At 37.4% G+C, this 22,665-nt stretch overlaps 1 protein-coding gene and 1 long non-coding RNA gene across 5 annotated transcripts in view; one reads left to right on the top strand and one right to left on the bottom strand.

Moving 5' to 3' along the window:
* The window catches only part of Sam-S (S-adenosylmethionine Synthetase), a 22,564-nt gene extending 6,489 nt beyond the window's left edge, over positions 1–16,075 (bottom strand). Inside the window, exons 1-9 of one of the 3 annotated variants that reach the window (XM_046617162.2) lie at positions 16,058–16,075; positions 9,657–9,994; positions 7,654–7,731; positions 7,148–7,270; positions 3,415–3,527; positions 1,739–1,882; positions 1,190–1,408; positions 680–862; positions 364–497 (exon numbers count right to left, since the gene is read on the bottom strand). In XM_046617162.2, coding sequence (XP_046473118.1) covers positions 364–497; positions 680–862; positions 1,190–1,408; positions 1,739–1,882; positions 3,415–3,527; positions 7,148–7,270; positions 7,654–7,731; positions 9,657–9,771 — 1,109 coding nt within the window. In that variant the 5' untranslated portion in view covers positions 9,772–9,994; positions 16,058–16,075. Of the gene's footprint in view, positions 1–363; positions 498–679; positions 863–1,189; positions 1,409–1,738; positions 1,883–3,414; positions 3,528–5,353; positions 5,467–7,147; positions 7,271–7,653; positions 7,732–9,656; positions 9,995–12,315; positions 12,496–16,057 lie in introns of those variants that run through there. The other 2 variants (XM_046617160.2, XM_046617159.2) reach the window with 2 other exon arrangements.
* Positions 15,180–22,665, top strand: LOC124214659 (uncharacterized). Of its 2 annotated transcripts, XR_006882177.2 has the most exons (5): positions 15,180–15,627; positions 18,096–18,227; positions 19,126–19,274; positions 20,004–21,143; positions 22,396–22,665. It is a non-coding gene; the product is annotated as an uncharacterized lncRNA (long non-coding RNA). The 2 variants fall into 2 exon arrangements; XR_011176635.1 differs by lacking the exon at positions 18,096–18,227.

The raw sequence follows: 22,665 nt of genomic DNA, 5'->3' as shown, positions 1-22,665 counted from the left end.
AAGGTGTAACGGGTGCTTCTGAAAGACAGCGCAAAGAAGCCCGTCTAACTCAAGTACTCGCATTCAAAGCTCGAGGTTACTTCCATGGGTATGCCGGAATAATACGCTCGCGTACATACACCATCAAATGTGGTAAGCGCGTGGAAAATCTGATTCGCGGGCAGGTGGCGCTACAAGCAATCGAAGCGATCGAGCTGAAAACTGGGGTGCGAGAGATCAGTTTAGCACTAACACCCGGAATGACAAGTTGCCCGGAACTTTCGTACTTCCTCTTGCTCCTTATTTACACCGTCCGGAACACTTCCAGTGTACAGTTTAACGTGAAAGTTCTATATCAATAAAAAAAAATAAGGTCAAACTTACTTTACTATTTTACCAGGGCGTAGGTCGAAGTTTTTGTTCACAATGTCTAACAGTTTACTCTGTGATAACTTGGATGTGCCATAGTCGAATACCGTGATCGAAAGCGGCTCAGCAACACCAATTGCATATGAAACCTACGATAAAAGAGAATGTAATGTGACAATTTATTCAAATCTAGTGAACTGTTGTTTTCTAATTCATTTGCTACGTGCCTTATAATAATTATTAATCGCAATACTGGTGAGTGTTTTAATATTCTCAATTTTTAACATAAACGTATGTATTCATACTGGCTTTTACTGCCACTCAAGTTTACCTGTACTAAGCAGCGCCTGCATAGACCAGCTTTGACGAGAGATTTAGCAACCCATCTTGCAGCATAGGCAGCAGAGCGATCAACTTTTGTAAAGTCTTTACCAGAGAATGCACCTCCTCCGTGCGCCCCCCAACCACCGTACGTGTCTACGATAATTTTGCGGCCCGTGAGACCGGCGTCACTCTGTTGATACACAAGAAAATTTAATAACAATTGTGGCTCTTCAAAAAACCAATAATGCAATTAAAGTGAGATTGGAAATTTAATTATTGATCTATATTATTACTATAGTCAGAAGCATTTCATGCATAAAATTTGAAAAATTGAAAAGAATTGAAAGAAATATTGCTGTTCTCATAAACGTGTTTCGTATCACGGCACTCAAAAGTAGCAAATAGTATGAGAAAAAAATCATTGAACAGCCTGAAACAGTGTTATATTACTTCAAGATTTGTTTTCATATATATAATAAGAATAAAAATGTGACCTGGCTGTCTTTTTGGTACGTACTTGTGGACCACCAATAATGAAAAGGCCGCATGGATTGACGTGGAAAACTGTTCTTTCGTCAAGGTATTTAGCAGGGATAACATTTTTGATCACTTTTTCCATCACTGCCTTTCGTAGTTCATCCAGGCTAATTTTTTCACTGTGCTGTAAAGATACGACGACTGTGTGCACTCGACTAGGCACGCAGGCTCCATGATCCATTATGTATTCACAGGTCACCTGTAATTAATCAAAACGCACATGAAATAATTACTGACATAACCCATGATCCAAGTCGTAGAATCAAAAGAACCAATTCACCAAGAAGAGAAGATATTTTTACTCGTGTTGAAAGGCTGGATTGTTAAATTATACTAATAAAATAATAACTAAGTGAATGAAGGTCCTCAGAATTGCAATTATCATCATGGCACTCAAGAGTAGCAAATACATAAGAAAAACATCATTGGACATCATTCGATACACAATTTGATACATAAATGTTTTTTGCACTATAATTTTTTTCTTTCTTCTAGTAGAAACAGTTAAAGTACAATCTGGAAACTGTACCTGTGTCTTTGAATCTGGGCGAGCCCACCACAGTTCTTCGCTGCGTCTGAGTTCTGCAATTTTCTGGTTCAGCCTATGCGCAAGCACGACTGTAAGTGGCATACATTCCTCTGTTTCATCGGTGGCATAACCGAACATCAAGCCCTATTTAACGCAGAGTAAATATTATCCAAATGATTTATTGAATAAAACTATCAAAGCAAATTGAAAACTTTGTGATTTTATTTTACTTTACATGAATTATAATTGAGGCACTAATTTTTTTCTACTTTTGCAAGTAAAGTGATGTCGCGACGTGATAAGAATTTATTATTTAAATACATTTTATGCTTTGATAAGATGAATATTGATTGAAAAAGTGTTCAATGTCATAACAAAATATTTGAAAATATGATAAAATAGAAAAAAAGATATGTCAAACTCAAATTAATATCAATTCCATGAGTCAGTGTTTGAATAAATCCAAGTATTATATTACCTCGGTATCAAAGCGAGTAACAGTAAATATGAGCAGAAAAATACAAGCAAATAAACCAAAAACCATGCATAATAAAGAAAAGTGCCTAACAGAGCAGAGCAGTGATTGGGGAATTAATTACAGGGTATATGGTGTCAAACTGCGTTTACTTGGATAAAAAGTGTTTAAAAACTATAATATAATAACGGAACAGTAGCATTTGATTCATCGCTACGCTGAAATAAGTTTCTACATCGAATTACAAATCGGTTAACATAGGACCAGCATATCCGTAACAGCATACATACGAAGTTTATCGCTCTTTGTTTTTTGGCTATTAATATCATGTTCAGAGATACCTGTACATGAGCATCTTTAGGTTTCTGAATGAGATGCAATGATAGCGTTTTGCTTAAATTCTTCGCAGACTGTGGTATAATATATACAGAGGTTGATGAAGTAGAACCAAAGTTCGTTTTTCTGTATCAACGAAGAAGTCGTAGAATAGATCAGAATGCTGAAATCAAAGTATACGGAAGCATAGTTTTGGGTACAGCTGTGCATCTAACAAATGATAGTTCTTACATAATAATGCAAAGGGAAGTGTGAGTAAAAACTAATTCCGGGATTCAGAATATTTCAAATAAATCAGAAATAAAATATGATCCAAACTACAGATATAAAAGTTGATGATTAGGCAGCCTTGAACTACGGAATAAATTGAAATTTCGTGAAATACGTAGAAAAATTAGACAATGACATAATAAGTACGATAAAACCACCACCGGCAAACAAAAGTTATACACAGAATGAACGCACAAGGATATAAAGATGAAGAGCGAAGAGAAAAATCTGGAAATCTTTCTGCAACAAGAGAACCAAAATCATTTACAAATAATTTGAGATTTCGTCATTTGGATTGGTGTGTAATCACTTAAATCATTATCATCATGACAGTTACGATTAACTCAAGTGAATCGTGATTGTGTACCCTTAGTGCGTACATTAACAAGGAAAATGTTAAACGAAAAACTCTATAAGAAAACTATTGGAAGATTATAACAAACGAAGAAAACTATGTACAGAATTGAAAATTCTATTTGCTAACAGAGAAGAAGGCTACAACAATTGTGATTAGGCTAACACAGGCTTGGCTTGATTAGACAGACGACAAGAAAAAGGAAGAACAGAAGAATTTTATTGATGAATGTCGTGTGACCTGATCGCCGGCGCCGACCTCCTCGTCAGTGCGATTCTCGTGAACCCCTGCAGCAATATTTGGCGATTGGGCGTCAAGCGCCAATAGCACATTGCACAGTTTGTAGTCAAAACCTGCAGAAATTATAGGAGTAAGCTATGGATATTTCCTATGATTTTGGACCTTGCAATGAAAAACAAACAAAAAATAAAAATTTATATATATGTAAAAAATATTCGAGTAACGAGCAGTTGCTTGGAGACACTGAAGACACGTCCCATATTATTTACCTACGATACCGAAAAATAACTAAATTACGTTAAATCTAATGCTTTTTGTCCTGCAAATGACAATCTTTAGGGTCAACACCTTGTTTTATACTATGTCTTAACTCTGCACATGAATAACATTTCATTTACGTTACCTAAATATGAATTGTCTTGACAGACGGATACATCGCACTTTCAAATCTAAATAGAATATTACTGATTTTTCTCTTTCGATAACTTTCAACAATTTTTTTAACAGCCCTGTAAGAGATATTTTTTTTTATGCAATGTGATCGTGGTGAGATACTATCTATCGTCGCTTCGTATGTATCAGAGTCCGGCAAACAGCCATAGTGGCAAATTATTATTCTATTACTGAAGGAACTCTGTCGACCTACTAATCATAATACTAATATGCAACAAAGAACTATCTAAGTATTATAAATTTAATCCGTAAAATCCACGGCAAATGAAATCTTGGTTTTAAACATGTATAAAATGTAGTTCTTGAATGAAAAGTGAAATCTTTATGCCATTAAAGGTTTTACACAATATAAAATGGTTTTATTTTTTCTAATTAAAATTACTGGTAAAAGGACTTCTGCCTTTCAGAAACCCATCACAACATTAGTATTTGAGTATGAACCGACATGTCTTCAGGAGAACATGGAACTTGGGACACTGAATGAAACTCATGAAATTTAGTGTTGAAGATGATGCAAGATATACCGTATTTACACAATAATACGACCCCTGACTCCTCTGAATATAAGACGCACCCTGTTTTCAAAGGGGAGAGTTTATGAAGTAAATTCTTACACTGGTATAAGACGTGGCACATTGCACAGCATTCAAAACCGAGGTGAGTATTTACCAACAATTAGTAGTAAGTACCTCTAATAACGTGAAGATTACACTTGATATATATATATATGCCAGTGACAAAATTTTGGAGGTTTCGTTCATAACGGTTTGTCACCTTGGCAAACAACTTCTGTCAGATTGTAGCACACATAAAAACCATAGCGGACAATGGGCCATTCTGTCGATAAATAATCACTCCGCTTACGCAGAAGTTCATGACTGATTAATGTAAAAAAAAAACTCTCGAAAGTTATAGTGAGATACACTTGAGGTGGCCAGCTGGTACATGTACCTGGACTGATACAGACTAATTCACCTGAATGATACAAGATTTCTTAAAAGATATTTTAAAGTCAAACTACATTTACTGCGAATATCGAAATGCCAACAACATTCCAATAAACCTGCAAGTTTTCTTGTTCACAGAACAGACTGTCAATTTCACTAAAACAATACTGTCAACAGTTCAGAGTGTAACAAAAGTAAGGGCATTATTTTAAGGATTGAAGAATAGTGAAAGAAACCAATGAGCAATGGAGACGGTTATTTGTTGTTAGCATTTGTCAAATTGTCACAACTTGATTGACATACAGTGGCATAATAGAAAGTAATCGGTGATGCGATTAGTTTGTAGAGAGCATAAAAATTTTGAAAACGACACATATTTTTCTTTCATTTCTTTTTTTTCTCACATTAACACAATTAGCACGCAGTAATTTCCAACACATACAATACCTGCAAGGAGATAGGTATAGAGAGAAACATAAAGTGGCAATTTATCTATGTTTGGCTGCTCTGCGGGCACGGGCTGTAAATATTATATCTACCTGGTCGCCTGCGCCCACCTCCAGCTCTTCACGGTTCAGATGGACACCACCAGCAATATTTGGCGATTGTTGTTCGATAGCCACCAAAAGATTCAACGTACGCCAATCAAACCCTGCCACGACCATTACAATACTTGTTACCCACGTATAAATTGTTATTTCATTACATTTTCCATGCCGACTTTCTATTATATTCAACTTCTTCAGTAAATATGTACAAACACGCTTTTATGGTTACATCGAGATGAAATTCTTGCAATCACATGTTGACAAGATATAAAAAAAAGAAAAAAAATTACATACATTTTTAGTTGTCAAACAAACGAATAAACACGTCGTGTAATGAGAGTAAATTTACCACTTGAAATAAGAATTTACACATGAATAGACCTACACATTGAAATCCTTTTTCAATATAATAGAAATAATTTCGTTTTCCCAAACTTTTGTAGAAGAGACCAGAACAACATAAGCGTTGGCCAAATAAAATTTAATTATAAATGGATATTAGTTTTACTACAAGTAAAAGGCAATTTTTTTTCTCTCAGATACGTTTTGGCACATATTTTGCCCGAGTCTCTGCTACACATATATGCATAATAAAAATCAGATCAATTTACTGCGATAGTGAACGATCATAATATTACATAAGCTTGTAAAAGAATCCGTAAATTTGTATGATAAACAGTGGACCGGAGTGCCAGTTGAAGACAGACTTAATCATTTATTTTTAAATATACATGTAAAACGTTATACAATGTGTATGGAAATACAAAATTTGTGGATCAGTTATTTTTTATCTGAACAGTAGAACATTTCAGTGGATTTTTAGATTGAAATTTCTTAATAACAAAGAATAAATAATTCCAAATTTTTATGAGGAACAACAATCCTGGCTTTTTAACAACAAAGAAAATATAAGTACTGTTCTTTCAAAGAATAGTTAAGATTTCAAGTCTAACGATTTGTTTCTTGGCTGATACAATTAAGCTTGATCAGCAAACATAGAAAAATAGTAACAAAAAACAATGACGTTAATCGCTATCAGGTTTACATAACATTTATACTGAGATATCATCATTGCTATAAGTGAGAATTAGCTTCAATATGAATTTGCATGTATGTGTAATGTGTATCATATATATACAGATGGTTATATGTATATGACGTATATACATATTACATATATTGGTTAATATGTAATGTTTAAAATCAAGAATCCCAGAGTCAAAGATGCGAAACCTACGGCTCGTTATACTAATATTCACTATTCTCTACAAACGTAAAGTCCTGAAAGTTTTCCATATCCCGAGTGAACTTAAAGTTAAGAGTTGAAGAGAATTAGGGACTTGAAAGTGTTTGAAGTAAACATTGCTTGCCCAATTATGTCACTCGATAAGAAGAGCATCAGAAACATTGACCTTTACCAAAACGACAAGAGCTTCAATTAAGTAAAAAAATTTGTTAAACGAAAAATCTTACATATGATGAGCAAATCATTGCAAAATACTGATTAGTAGTAAAGGTGGATATGTTGATTGACCTGTTTTTTTTTTTTTGCATAAATTCGCACCTGCATAATTCAGATATAATAATTAGAGTGTTGTCGTCACGTTAATTTTCTAAAATCATTAGCTTAACATTCCGAAATCAATAATCACACAGAATCTACAATTCATAATTATACATACACGAAAAAAATACAGATCAGACTACTGCCCGAAGACAGTTGCCTTCCAGGCAATATTAGGTTGGAAAAACATCTAAAACTGAGAAACGAAGTTCAATTCTTACCTTTAGACGAATCATCGTATCCAATGTGCTTTACTGTGTCCCTGACGATTTTCTGGTAGTCCACGACTGCCTTAGAGGTAATTTCTCCACACAGTAAAATCATTCCAGTCTTTGTAACGGTTTCTAAACGGTGAAAAATGCATCTTGTCAAATGAATTATAAAGTAAAATGGCTTATTCAAATTGGACAGAATATTAAATCTGTTCGTTACATATGAATATTGTATGGTACAGCAGGCTGAGTAAATTTTTCCTCAGATTATCGCGAAACTGTATCTAAGTTTTACGATAACAATGAAAATTTACAGAAAGAAGTAATTGGAATCAATTTTTCTCTTATAATTTCCGAGTTGAATGATACAAAAGATCTTCACTTTCTTTCTAATCTTTTCAATACAATGATCAGAGTCTACAGTAACTAGCTCAAGGCCAGTCTAGACAGTTTATAAATAGTAAATAAATAAATTTGAGCGCGTTACAAAGAAAATAAGTACAGTGAATACTAACCACAAGCAACCATAGCATTTGGGTCTTGTTTCAGATGAGCATCCAAGATGGCATCGCTGATTTGATCGCACATTTTGTCTGGAGAATAAAACAGATGCAATTCAATGGAACCGAAAATCGTTCGGCTAAATAAAATGATGGTATATCAAAAAATACATTAAGAATTCAACCAAAGTAGTCGTTTCTCAAGTTTTCCAGATCAAACACCTAGTTTTATAATAACACTCATAATTCCATCAAATATACAGGGTGAGTTTTTTATCTTGAGACATCAAAATATCTCAAGAAATACACATTTAAGATTTCAAAGTTACTACCCCTAGCGAGAAGTTGCAAAGCGTTACTCTAAAGTAATCGCAAAAATACAATATACATGTAGATCTGTAAGAGAGACCTTGAATTTGAGAGAAACAGATGTACTGAGGAAACAAACACAGAAAGAAAAAGTAATAAAAATATTGCAAGCTGCTCAAAACAACATTCTATGCTCTCCGGTACTTTCAACACCAACCATAGAAATGTCACGAGGTAGTGAAAAATTAGTTACACATACGTTTAGACAGAAATTTTATACTAATAATAATAATAATAACAACAGCAACATGAAGAACAATGGTAAATTGTATACTTTGCACGATAATAATATCCGTCTGTGCATAATTCTCTGTTAATTGTTAATTCAAGTCTTTTAAACCAAAGGCAAGGGAGCAGTCTATTTTTTAACAATGAGTTAGGTGGTAGTGATCGAAACTCTAGACATATAATGTTTTCCAATTAGCTGCATCATTACATTATTGTGATACAATTTCAGATTATTCCAAAGTTGTGGCTGTGTGGAACATATGTCGCTTGGATAAAGCTACGGATCGTCGCTGCATCTGAAACTTCTAATTACATCTATTAGCCCACTACATTACTCAGATCTGTGCAACGTATGAAACTCAAAATGATAATCCACATCTGTATTATAATACATCCCATAGAATCGATAATTCTTCAGACATGATACTGCGCGCTGTTACAGTATTAGGTAAATCAATAAGCTTCTGGACACAAGAAACCACGTGTTCAAACTGATACCATTTGCATAACCTGAAATTGCTCTGAGGCGATGAATTCAGAATCGAACAACGGTGTAGCATGGTGGGAGCCAGTGGGAAATGCCAAACGACAGTTTTGTAAAATTGTTGTTTGATTACGAACGAATTGGACGATTGAATTGAGAAATTTAATTGCAATTCGAAGCGAAATAGCTGTTTATGGTCAATAAAAATAACACATTGTAGTACACACGAGCTGAATTTGGCAAGCTGCGGCCTTTGAAAGAAACATAAAAAAAAAAAACACGTTTACTCGTTTAGTAGAAAAAAGTATGTAATAACGGATATTGGGAGTTCCTGTAAATTTACTCGTCAGAGAATTCAGTAAAGAAGTTAATACTGATTAAGTGTAGTTTCACGTTTAGGAATGAAAATGAAAATCATAATAACAGTAATGATAGTATTTGGAGAATTAAAGAGGGAAAAAGGTTGAAAAAGACCGACTTTACAGTCTCAAGACGTTTCGTTAGCAGAGAATTTAACCCAGTTTTGTGAAAACTTGTTAATTTTCCAACATTATACACCGTTGAATATTTTTTTGCAAAAAAATGAGTGGAAGTTGCGAGACGCCGAGCACATGGCGATGAATAAGAGCCCAGCACTGACTCACGTTGCCTGGCCGTCGGTTACTTGGGGTTAAGTGCGTCGACGATTCGAAAATCTGAGCGAATGTAAAACAATGGTCGGTCATTCCATGCGGTGATTATTCGTAAACGATCGAATAGTCGTTCGTGTTTTGTTTTCCTTGAAGAACCATGCCTAAAAGGATGAGATCAATGACGTGAATAGATCGCGCATCTCGCCGCGCAAGTCGAGACTCGACTTTCCATGGCGGCACCGGACTGCCGATAACTGGCGAATACCAGTGGGATGGAATAAATGGCAAATAATATATTATCGCACCTGGATGGCCCTCCCCGACCGATTCTGAGGTGAAAAGGAAGCTGGTTCCCTGCTGTAGCTCCGGCGGCATGTGGCCGTTGGCGTAGCCGTTCATATGGTAAGATGTTTCGGGCATTTTGCTGCTGTTTTCCGCGTCAACCCAGGTCCGGTATCGCACTACACACAACCACAACGCACTGTGGAAGAAAAGAGGCTCCCCGCACCGCGGCGCCTTCTATATGTAACCTCGGGTAAGGTCACGTGGTCTAGTCGTTGCCACGGGAGACGATGGCCAGCGCTCGATTTAACGACGGCGTTCACTCGCACCTTCCACCTTATCAAGTCCCTCTTTGACCGTCCTGAAAATTCAACCAAGATCTATTATTACCTAGTGTTCGTTGAACCAATGGAACAGGATCGTTCGACGGACACCCAACACCGATAATCGGCGCGAAATTTGGTCAACGATTCTTCGTATTCTCGACGATTCGTTATTGGCTGACAGGCGGCAACGTGCCGAAAAACGCGCAGCGTTCGTTGGCTGCCAAGTTGTCACGTGATTGCGTGATCTAATACCGGACTGTTCAGACTACGCCGGCGTTTTTCACTCTTACGTCACTTATTCACGGTCCTCGGCCACTGCCGATAGACGGTACTTCCGTGCGTTCGCCGAGCGCTCGGCAATCGATTTCAAGATCGCGATCACTCGCATCTTTCGTCTTACATACCTACGAACATCGCTCCAACCGTATCGAATATTACAGCGATGATGGGTTATGATCCGTGATTATGGACCAATGGAACAGGATCGTTCGACGGACATCCAACACCGGTAATAGGCGCGAGATTTGTCCTAAGGAATCCTTCCATTACATTTGTTTCGGTATTGGCCTTAAAGCGGAGATGTGACAGAAAGCTTGCAACGCTGATTGGTGATCGAATGACCACGTGGTTACAGAATCAATGCCGCGATCTGAGCATTCGGTAGCTGTATCAAATCGAAAGTTACGCGTGCGAGAGATACTCTTTCAATTTTAAAGCTTTGCGTATATCCTGTAATTGAATTGAAATATGACCTTACAAGATACCGTCAATTCGTCGCTTTTTTGTAGTATTTCAATTATCCAATTTTTCAAGTATCAAACCTGTAAATGTCAAGCTCGCTGAATGACGCACTTAACCTTCATTAGAAGTAAACTTATATACGCATGCGCAGGTTTGCGGTTCATATTGCAATCGCGTGTTACGAATTCGCGCCTGTATACTTGAGATTTTATTAAGTGAGGAAATATTCAAATTCCATGTTATAATCGAGGGAAGTAGCGTTATGTCCACATTATGCGATAAAAGAAGATAGCATGTATTCAGTTACGTTTTAATAATTTGCACAGGATATACAAGGTATTTTATATCTCTCGTAAAAATATTGAACTACGTCGTTAATTCTTATCATTATAAGTGATAGCCTATTGGTACGTTTGAATAACGACGTCTGTTTCCACTTGTTCCTTTCTTTCTAAGAATCTATTTTTGTTTATCTTTACGTCATCGTTCGAATGAACTATGAACTTTTTCTCTGGACAAAACGATAACGACCAAAAATATGAGTATGACAATAATAACTATAGTGTGTCAACGGGTAAATACATCACTGCACAAACGCATTCGATTGTATTAAATCCAGTATTTTTCAACTGTCAAGTTACGTAGTATGATAAGTATGAGCGATTGCTGGTAAATAATGCTTCAATAGGTATTTCCCAACTTGTGAAACATAAATTTTCCGCGACCCAATGTGCGTAAAGTGTACGTAACTTAGTCCAGATAATATGGACGTACAGGATGATGAATTGTATGAATTCAAGATAGATTTATACTGAAAAATCAGGACTACTTTACACTCATTACCACTTATAGTTAAATGAAACGGTGTTAACAGTGTCGAGTAACGATGCGTTTGTTTGCGCCATATCTTAAACTAATTGCTTATCATGACCGTCTCGATCCTGAAAGTTGAGTAATCATTGTTACGGGCTTGCAGGCGATTCTAACTTTGAAGTTTACGTATGACGATCAAAATCAATTGGATCAAATTGCTGGACGCCTATAAATGCAGCAAAATCCATAAATAAATGCTCGTGGTGAGGAATATCGTACAAACCACGTCTCTGTGTTTAATTCGAACAATTAGATTAGTTTCTTTTTGCATACCGTTGAATGTAAGTATGCAATGCAAGATAAATGGAGCATCATTCGGGATTCGTATAAGTAGTAAGTGACAGAAGTGAGACCAAGAAACTCATCTCGGTGCAACGACATAACATTGGAATTGAAAATAATTGCAATGAAAAATAATATTTTTTTTTTTTACTCGAATTAATTATATTCCATATACTTCAGAAAGGTGCTCAGCGGTCGCCTAACATAAAAAAAAAATTCTTGATGAATTTACAATATGCCGTGTTCAACTGTTTACTGCGTTAGGGTGGAAAGCCCCATGCGTAAGTTTTATTTCATATGCCTTTTGGTTTTGAAAGGGGGATGGTTTACATTTCTCTGTACATGTTTTTGTATATTTTTTTCGGCACATCGCCAAATAGAGGGCAAAATCTGCACAGCTGACACTCATAATTTGATTTAATAGAGTTAAAAGAAAAGAAATTGTCTGGGCTTCGTTTACCTCTTTCCACCTGCAGCCCGTCACTAATTAATCCTTGATTCTCGATGTGTACAATATATATTTCAAGCGAGAGTGGTGTTAGTGAATTTAGAGTAAAAATTGTTGTATCAAATGTTTCTGCGATATTTGGAACCGGCTTGAAACCCCCACCAACACTTTAAAAGTTTGACGATTGAATAAATACTGAGCGTCCCGTGCCGATGCGCGGCTATTTTATGCTTTCCCAATCCATATAGCCATCACCGGAAAAGAAAGAGGGAGAACCAAGAGCAGGGCTATTGTGGGATAAGAAACAATTCACATCCAGGGTTGCTTGTCACATATTTTATTCGATCACATAAAGATATCATGGGAATAGAACATATCGTGCTTTTTTTTTTAAATTTGTGAAACAATAAAAATATTTAGTAAATTAATTTTCATTCATTTGATTGTTCAAAATTTTAGATCACCAATGAAAAGAGATAAGATGTTTTCAATTTCTGTTCACATGCAGATTTGACTAAAGTTTCATCACTCTATAATCTTATTTGCTTCATTTGTCTACGATACTGTTCGGTTATTCAAGCTAAATGTTATTCATGGATCCATTCTACGCTACACACGCATATCGGACCACTTGATAATTAGGGTGGAAAAAGCTGGGTGTTTGTATTTTTGTAAATACCGTTTGGTCACGAGATGTAAGCACGAGATTTTATCAATGATATACGATATTATAACAAAGAAATGACATTTATATTCCTCGTGTTTTGTTTAAAATATCAATTAGAAACTTTTTCACGATATGCTTTAGATTTTTAAGATAATTGCAGTATGGTTTGTTTGTGATGTCAACTCAGTTCACCATAACTGTAACACGACTTTTTCATGGACCTACAAAACGCATTGTTGCAAATGTGGAGGGAATGGAGTCCCTTTATTTCCCATATCTCGCTCAATCTCACATATTTTCTAATAACATTAAACTGAACTTATCAATGGTCTTACTAACGTACGTAATCCATATTATGTATACTTTGATTCCGATTAATTATCATCAAAAGCATAACTCACCACATTGCATGATCGTAAGTCTTACGAAATCCGACATCCACATACTTATAGCGCATGCATAGTACGTTGAGTCGAATGATATACTATAGTCTCCAGTATTAATTACACCGTGGAATTATCCATGTGGACTAATGAAACGAAGACCAGCCACGCTCAAACTTGAGGGAAAATCCCTCGGTATTTTCTTGATATTTTCCATTTTACTATGATTATATTCATTTCGTTATTTACTTCAACAGCGAGACCGGTGAACCACTCAAGTTCTCGCGAATGGCTTGTCCAGTTCATTACGATATAATTGTCAAATCGATACTGCAGCTTATTTCTGTGGATACAAATATTGTGTAATTGTTACAACACTAGAAATTAGATTTGCAATCTAATAATATATCGAGCATGTAAGCTACATCATAATCAAATTATATGCGTGAAGTGGATGTGTTGACCTCTACAGGTGATTAAAATTAATCTGATCGTCTACCCATAACCCAAAGATCCCCGTATAGCTGCTAAGGACATAAATTATAAGCGTATATACATAGATAGATGTGCAAGAATACTGGATTGTGGGTAATACGAACAGTCGGATTTATCTTGACGTTGACTAACAATAAATTGAATACCCAAACGTTGCTACGATTTACGTCGATACATTTTTTCCTTTCAAGCAATCTTGAGCTGATGTGATTTTCTTATATTTTCATAAATATACATATTATCGACTTTAATTCGCGATGTCAACAAACTTCTTGGTTTTTTTTTTTTTTCTTCTAATCTCTTCTTGCAATGTGCGAAATAAGAGAGAGAAAGAGAGGCAGAGAGAGCGAGAGCTAGAGATAAGTACTGAAAAGAAACCGCTTCATCATCGCTCGAATATTTCATCAAAATTGCGTAAAGATGATGAAATTTTAATTAGATATTTGCCATTTATTATATGCGCATTATAGACCTTCGGATATGAGGTTACAGATCTTCAATTGTGTACTAAAATTCTTCTTTGACTTACAATTAGACAGATTCCGTGTGAAGTTCACGGTCGTCGGTGATAAGCGGCATATTCAGATTCGTAGATGTATAGAAATGAGGAGAATCATCTCTATTCGCGAGAGTTGTTTGAATAAAAATTGACTTTGTTGTTCGCGCGTGCTTGCGAGTTGTTGTTATAACCCCCGCAGCGGGTCTATGCTGAGGTCAAATTATCATAACGCTTTTTGTTGTAAAAAAGTACGTAATGCTTTATGATATATTATTCAGAAGCCGAGTCCGGATACGAATAATAGATTCTAACATCATGCCGCAACAATCATTAGTCTATTTTTGACAACGTTATCCATTTGTATGTATAATATGTACACATACGTAAATGTGTCCCTTCTTTAGGTGGCCTTGCTCGATCTTTGACGCATGATCTTCTGAACTTGAACAGGAATAAGAGAGTGGTGTGAGAGTATTTTTACTCGTGGCAAAACGGCGATCGAAAATAAGTGGCTAAATGAATGGTGATAAGTGAAAAAAGCTGTTCTTAGCGCTCAACTTACGTTTATACCGTTGTACAAGGCATTGGTGTATTGCAAAAATGTTTGTGTGTTGTTTTGTTTAATATTAGATTACAGCTAATGGATAATATGGATAAAAATTTCAACCGTATTCCGAGGCTATGTCATCATGCTGAGTATGGCGCAACGGATGATCGCGATACGGAAATTTTCAATCTCAACATAGTATTTCATAATTTCACCTCGTAGCCAGCATTCATCGCAAAATTCATAATATGAGTTCTAAAATGACTTTTGATCCGATGACCTTAATGCGGCTGTACAGAGAGTATTTAACTATCGAATTGACTGCAAGATGATACGAAGCCTAGACTTCATTACGCCATGTAATTTGCAATGTTTGTCGTATTTGCTAAGGTCCAGATGTAGTAAAAAAGACGATAAAAATCACGCCTAGAACTCGCTTGCAGATTTTACAGTCGGGATGTGTTATTATTATAACGGATTAAGCGCGTTTTGTGTTTAAAATCGTGACATCAAACTACTACCAAGCTTTCTTCGAGCCGAAAAAATCCGCCGCTTCGATACTTGTGTGTAAGCTTGAAAGAGGTCAAATAAGGTTTTTGAAAAACTGCGGATCACAGGAGCGTCGGTTGTAAAATATACATGATCGCTGCGATACGTTATGCAATTGGTGTGGATCACGTGTCGCAATCGCTGAATCGAATTCGCATTCGCACGGGGTAGAGATAATCTCAAGGTAATTTATAATTACGTCATACAGATCAAGTATGATATTTTACAAGAATAGTTTGCATGACCAATTATGTTCATTGCCAAATACTGAGATTAATGATGATTATGCAACGCGGTTGATATATTTTGTTTTCAATATTTTGATTATTTTTAATCAATTTCTTATGTTCGTTTTTATCCTGATTACGACGACTATAAAGTTATTTATTCGACGATAATGAGATTTGGATTTTTTCCGTTTTGTCACTTCGAAATTCGTTTACACATCGATTCGAACAACACGCGTTGTACTATTTGTGAAGCAAGGTCGTTATAATATACATATATAGTACGTATGCATACAATTGCCGCCAGCATCAAAACTTCCTTTTTTTTCAACGACATGCCAAGTTGTTGGAAATTGAATTACCTTGTTTGAAATATAATGTACTTACCGCGATTAATTTGAAGGCTACAAGTGTAACAGTGTTACTCTCGTTCTTACATGCCAATAATTATTTTCTTCACTTCCGGCTTTCCGTTTCCTACATTTTTTCATTTCCATAGTTATTATTATCGTCTGACAGCGAGTTATTTATTACACATGTCAACCGAAATCACATTTTACAGTTACTTCTGTGTACTAGCTGTGAAAATGCTCAAGTGACAATTTCTCACCGCGAAGGAAAACCTTTGGAATTACGCAGCGAACATTTGTTGGCAGAACTGCAGTTTTCCCAGTAATCAACTACCGACGCGTAAACATGGAATAACTGCAGATGTTTTCGTATTCCTTCATTAGCAGCCGTGCCGTCTTGATAGCGTGACGCATCTCATCCTCCCCTTCATTCAGCTTCACGTATAATAATTTATCTTCTCTTCTCTTTAAGCTTCCTGTCCTCCTCCTAAGTGATGCGAACCTAAGTTTCTTCGGCATTGGGAGAAAATTAGCATTCCTAAATGCTTTGAGTATCGATTGTATCCATGTTGTAATCACCCTAAGGAGAAAATCACCACACCATCAGTTGTATAGCTGTAGGGGTGAATCCTTCTGTTAGGTGTGGATCGTAGTTTTACATGGCGTTGGTAAAAAGCTTTTAAGAGGTCGAGTATCGCACCACCAGGTTTCTATTTCCAGGGGCAGGCTCTATGTATCGATTAGGAGATGAAGCTTTTTGTCAGCGTAAGATTGGATGGAAGGGGCCCGGAGGTCAAGGTTGCGTCGCTCCCAAGCTTGTCAAATCTCGGTTTTCAAGATTTATCAATTTCCGTTATAACTTCTTCTACAGTTAATCAAGCTGTAATCATTACAGTCTATAGCGAGAAGCAGGAAATTTCTTAATTCCGAATTCGTCGATCGAGGCGAGGGTGTAGCTTCTGATGAGCCAGTAAATGAATTGGCGAAAAGGACTCGACACTAGAAGAAGGAATAGACCGATAACAATTGTCGAACTGAAATACGTTCACTTGATAGTTATTTGACCTTGTGCATGAATGCCAGCTACAGGAATACCTAATTGTCTACCCCCAATAATCGGGCCGATTACCTCTTCGCAGAGACATTGCATTTTATCTTGGACAATGATGCGCGACACATCATGTCACGTGAAAATCAATATCTACCTACGTAACACGCGGAGAAAATAAAATTTGACGGGTAATAAAAACAATATTTGACGAGAAAACGTGGGGTCGAGTATAGAACAACAAGTCAGAGGTTAGCGTGATAACGTCGCAAGCTATTTATAATTATAAGTATCGGCCGAATTTCGTAGCGAAGTTTCCCCACTTTTGCAAATCTTGTGTAACATTCAAAGTCAAATGACAGGCAAGCCCACATTTACGATGACTTCTGACAATTGGTACATGCGAAACATGCAGCGGTATCACGATTAAATTGACGTATTGCTCAAGTTTCTTTCGTGGTCAAATGTCACTTTATCCTTGCCTGATACCACCGTTTGACAGATGTTATCTTACTTGTGTTTCCTCGCAACTACAAACCCTACTGAAAATGACCACGTCCTAAGTCATGTAATGTTATGACCGATCTCGACGTGCAATTTATAACATGATTTACCTTATAAATTTGAGAAAAACATTTAAAAGGTCACGCAATGAATCAAAAAGACACGAATCATCAGATATCCTAGCTCAACAAACATACATGATTTTTGATCCAGTATATTTAATGATTCGGTTCTTTTCCAATTTATTACGTAATTTTTTATACATTTTTCTTGAATTTACAAGATAAATCATGTTATAAATTACATGTTGATCTCAGTCATGATATCTTATGATTTATCACACGAACATTTTCGGCAGAGAACCCTCCCCCCCGCAGAGTAAGTGAAAACCGAGGCTGTGACACATCACATGTGCAAAAATCGGTACTCCAGTTATTCAAATACTAGGATCAGAAAATTTATTGTAGACAAATATGCGTAAAATTGTATTCATGGATGATAAGTTTTTCTCAAATGCTTATAGGAAAATGCTGATGCTGAACGATGAAAGGCGGAGAAAGAAAACACGGACAATTCGCATCATGCTTCCACGAGTCCAGCTCAGAGTTGTGCATGATACTTATAATTGTCAGTTACTCTGGCCAATATGGTAAAGGTATATGCGATAGTTATTCCATTGAATACGATTTGGATCACTCGTTTCGTCGACTGCTTTGTTTTGATGATCTCTTTTATTTATTCATTTTATGGTAAATCATAATCATTTTGCATAGTGGTAGATGTTATTTCTAAGTCGATTTACTAGTGAAATTGCAAATACCTCAAGACGGATGTCAAACTTGCAAAGAATTTAATGCAATTGCGTACACGCGCTTTTTATCCTTCAACTGTCGTCCCATTCCCACTTGGCTTACAAACATAGTTATATTACCAGAATTTTTGATCTGGTTGTAACGACAAACAGCCTAAAACCTGGCCAGACGTTGTATGTATCTGAAAAAAAAGGAAAATCAACATCAGTTTAGTAGTTCCGGAATTATAAACGAACATACGAACAGACGGACAAAGAGACGTTGAGTTTTATAACGTAGAAAAGAAGAAGAGACAGGGATTGGAAAGAGAAGAAGAGAAGATAGAGATTACAAGATTTAACTTTCATTCTAAGAATTTCCCGCCTTATCTCTAGTTCAAGCTCCGAGATATAATTAGAACCGAATCTGTAACGTTTCATATGCAACATAATTTCAGCGGGTTAAACAATTGTACGGACTGAGATGAATTTTTGACAAAATTACACATATTGCATGTATACTGCACTTGATAGAGTGCTGCCGGAAGTAAAATAGAAATATTGGACACATCAGTATTTTTCTTTTTCTTTTTGTATGTGTAATCGAGTAAAGGAAACTCGATTTGCATTTCTGCATAATATTGCAGTACATTTCTTCGAATGATTTAAACTTGACATTAGATCTTAGTTGACGTTTACCATATGTTTACCAACTCTTGAGAATGCGAAATTGGCAAAATGATTATTGCTACTTTCGTTGTAGCGTTGACTGAAGAATATAACGACGGATACCTTTTTCTGGTGGGCCTGGGAGCATAGGAGGGTTCTGCTTTATCGACTCTACGTAACGAGCATGCAGCCGCCACGGAGTAGCAGCCAAAGTAGCGTCGGTATGGAAGCTTGAGATTAATTGTAAGTCGGTACAAAATGCGTACGTAGAACTACTTGTCGATTGCGACTTAGAAATGCAAAACAGCTCCATCATCTCCGTGAGAAGACGCGTAACCGCGTCCACCGCCAAAAACCACAACCACCTCCTCCCACCAACGACCACATTCGTCCACCTCGTCCCCCTCCTCCGGCGCTACTTCCTCCTCCTCCTCCGCACCCTTGTCGACGTCATCGTCCGCGTCCTCCGCGACCGCCGCTGATCGCCGCCAACCCACTCCAACCACCTCCCAGCGCCGCCGTCCGCCGCCCACCACCCCTTGCTGGCACCAGCCATCTTCGACCACCTTCTACCGCCTCCTGCCACCTCCTACCATTTTCGAATACCTCCATCCACCACCGACCACCATCGTCCTCATGTCCCCCTGCTCGTCCACGTATTCTATGACTTCAATATTCATAATAATTCCAACAACTTTTCATTTGCTCTCTCGAACTGAAATTATCGTAGTCATGGAATTAAAACGCTGTTTGAGCTGGTCGCAAGTGAAGTTTCTACGCTGGGTAGAGAAGCAGAATTGTTTTTCGAAAAGTGCTCGTATGGAAAAAAAATTCAGAGTAACTGTAATACATCACGGATGAACTAATTTTCATCGAGATGAAATGGATGCTCCGTATATGAGACAGTATTTAACACAATGTCCTGATTTAAAGACCAAAAAAGGTGATTGTCGGCGATTTTTTTTTTGACAGGGAGAGATGGAAATCAGCTTCGTAAAACTACGAGTGTATTTTAACTAAAACTTGAAAGGTACGAGCAAAAATTGTTTTCATCCAACTGTCGCAGAACGGCAGCGTTATTAGCTGACCCGTTAACTGAAGAATATATCTTTGGTCAACGGCTGACCGTCGGAGGGCCGAGCCGCTTCAGTCTGCAATCGGCAGGAGAGATATGCTGCGTATTTCTTGTCTGAAATCTGAAGACTAAATAATTACACATCATATCATATCACCATATATCATACATCATACATCATACATCATCATACATAGTATTAAAGTTCGAAACCAAAGTTTGGGTGTTCAGAAAATGACGTGACCCAAAATTTTTTTTCTCTTGACGTCATCGATCTACAGTAATCAGCTAGCCAAATTCCTCAGTCTGGAAACGATCGCGGAGTACAGCGGACGGATGTGAACCGCGCTCCGCAGATTTTGAGTAACGGGATCTGTACTTCCTGGATCCTGCGCTTAAGGTCCGCTACCTGGTGAATCTGATCTATCAGGACAAGCGCTTCGTGGTTCGTGCGAAGCAGGTACGCTACCTGGAGAAACTCGAGTTCCGGGACAAGCGCTCCGTAGTTTCTATGCTCCAGGTCCGCTACCTGGTGAAATTTGACTTTCAGGACTAGCACTCCGTGGTTCCTGCGCTGCACGTCCGCTACCTGGTGACACTCGACTTCAGGGACAAGCGCTCAGTGGTTCTGGCTGTCCAGGTCCTTGACCTAGTGACTTTTGACCGTCGGAACTAATTTTCCGTAGTTCTGGTTAAACTTGTCATGTTGATAATAAATTATTTCAATTCATTTTTCACTCAAGCACAAATTCAGGAGATATCAATGCGCTAATGAAATTTCTATAATTTCTTATAATTTTCTCATAAAATTCTTGGTAAAATGTGTCGATAAAAAAATTATATTAATACTTACACAATATTTTTGACGTGTTCTAATACTAAAAATATTTATTTGTATTCAAGACATAACCCGAGGTGGTTAGCGGTGGTCGTTGGAGGTGGTTGGCGGTGGTTGGAGGTGTTCGGAGGTGGACGAGGAGGATAACGAGGAAGACGAGGAGAACAAGGTGGACGAGGAGGACGAGGATTTGTGCACTGTGAGTATGTCATTCTAAAGTATTGAATAGAGTAGGAGTTGGAGTGTGAGTAGGATCAGGAGTAGTATGAGGAGTAGAATCAGGAGTGGGAGTAGGAGTAGAACCAGGAGTAGGAGTAGGAGTAAAATCAGGAGTAGGAGTAGGAGTAGAAATAGGAATAGGCCCTACCCTATCTTTTTTTTTTTTTTTAGCGGTGAAGGGGAAATCTTCGAAAGACATCCGGATGTTCTTGGATGTCGTCGGATAGTGCCGGATTCTTACCGGCTAAAACCCCTCCACCGCTCCTCGGCCAGTACGGAGCGGACCCGCACTCGCATTACTGCACTTCGTCCCTGTGGCCGACCGTTCTCTTGGCCTCTCTCTCCCGCTTACCACGACATGGCGTTGACCATCTCGGCCAGACTGTCGCGCCTCGGTCAGCTTTCCCTTTCCTCCACTTTACTTGCCTCAGTGAGTTAGTTCTTGCTGTGTCACTAGTACCCTACCCTACCCTACCCTACCCTACCGTCGATTATAGTGGATAATCTAGTATGTTTTCTAGAAAATTATAAAATTTATAGTTTGCATCACGTATTAATCATAAATGAATCATATATATATCAATGTCGTACATGGACCGCATATACGTTTATACTTTTTGGTCTCTGCATCATTATTACATCTCGTCTATTTTTATTCATGATCTATGTATACATTCTTCTCTCGGGTACCTATACTTTAATTAAATCACTGTTTTGCTATGAGTTTTGAAAGATATTTATTCTCATTATTAATTTCTTGTATCGCCGTCAAGTCGGTAAGTACACTCAGGCCAAGTACTGGCTTGGGCTTACCATTGCAAAGACTGTGTTACTCAGAAGGCGAATGCAGCTAGCATCATGTCGAAATCGGAAACGCTCTGATGTTCTGCGATAAGTTCTCGACTCTACCATTGAAATATATCACGGAGCAATTTTCGGTTGTCACATCTAAGCCCATGAGGGCAACTGTCTTTATATTCTTCGTCCAATGGTGAGGCTGACCCCTTCGCATTTTTGATGAAAATTTTCGCGATTTTGAAAAGTGCCGGAATAGATTCTTTCACTCACTATTCCGACGTAATTTTGCGAGAGAAATCGATTGGGCGCAGTCCCAATACGCTGCGATCAACGCATCGAAAGTTACAGCCAAAAAACAAAACCTGTGATTATATGAATCCTTACGTAATGTTTTTGATGTGTTCTTATACTGAAAATATTTATCGCTATTCCAGGTACAACCCGAGGTGGTTATCGGTGGTTGTTCGAGGTGGTTGGCGATTGTTGGAGGTGGTCGGAGGTGAACGTGGAGGAGGACGAACTGAACTGAGTCTGAAAGCCCTGTTGACATAAAGGCAGCTATTCGATAGAAATTATAGTTTATAGTTTACACAGCCCATTGCATGATATTTCATTATAAATACATATGTTTCAATGTATTTAGGAATAATTTATCAAATATACAGAGGTCATGTGCAAATAATAAATGAATTGATTCGACCGCA

Source organism: Neodiprion pinetum, chromosome 3 (genome assembly GCF_021155775.2).
Source record: "Neodiprion pinetum isolate iyNeoPine1 chromosome 3, iyNeoPine1.2, whole genome shotgun sequence".
Classification (NCBI taxonomy): Eukaryota; Metazoa; Arthropoda; class Insecta; order Hymenoptera; family Diprionidae; genus Neodiprion; species Neodiprion pinetum.
This window is presented reverse-complemented; position numbering and strand designations above follow the sequence as displayed.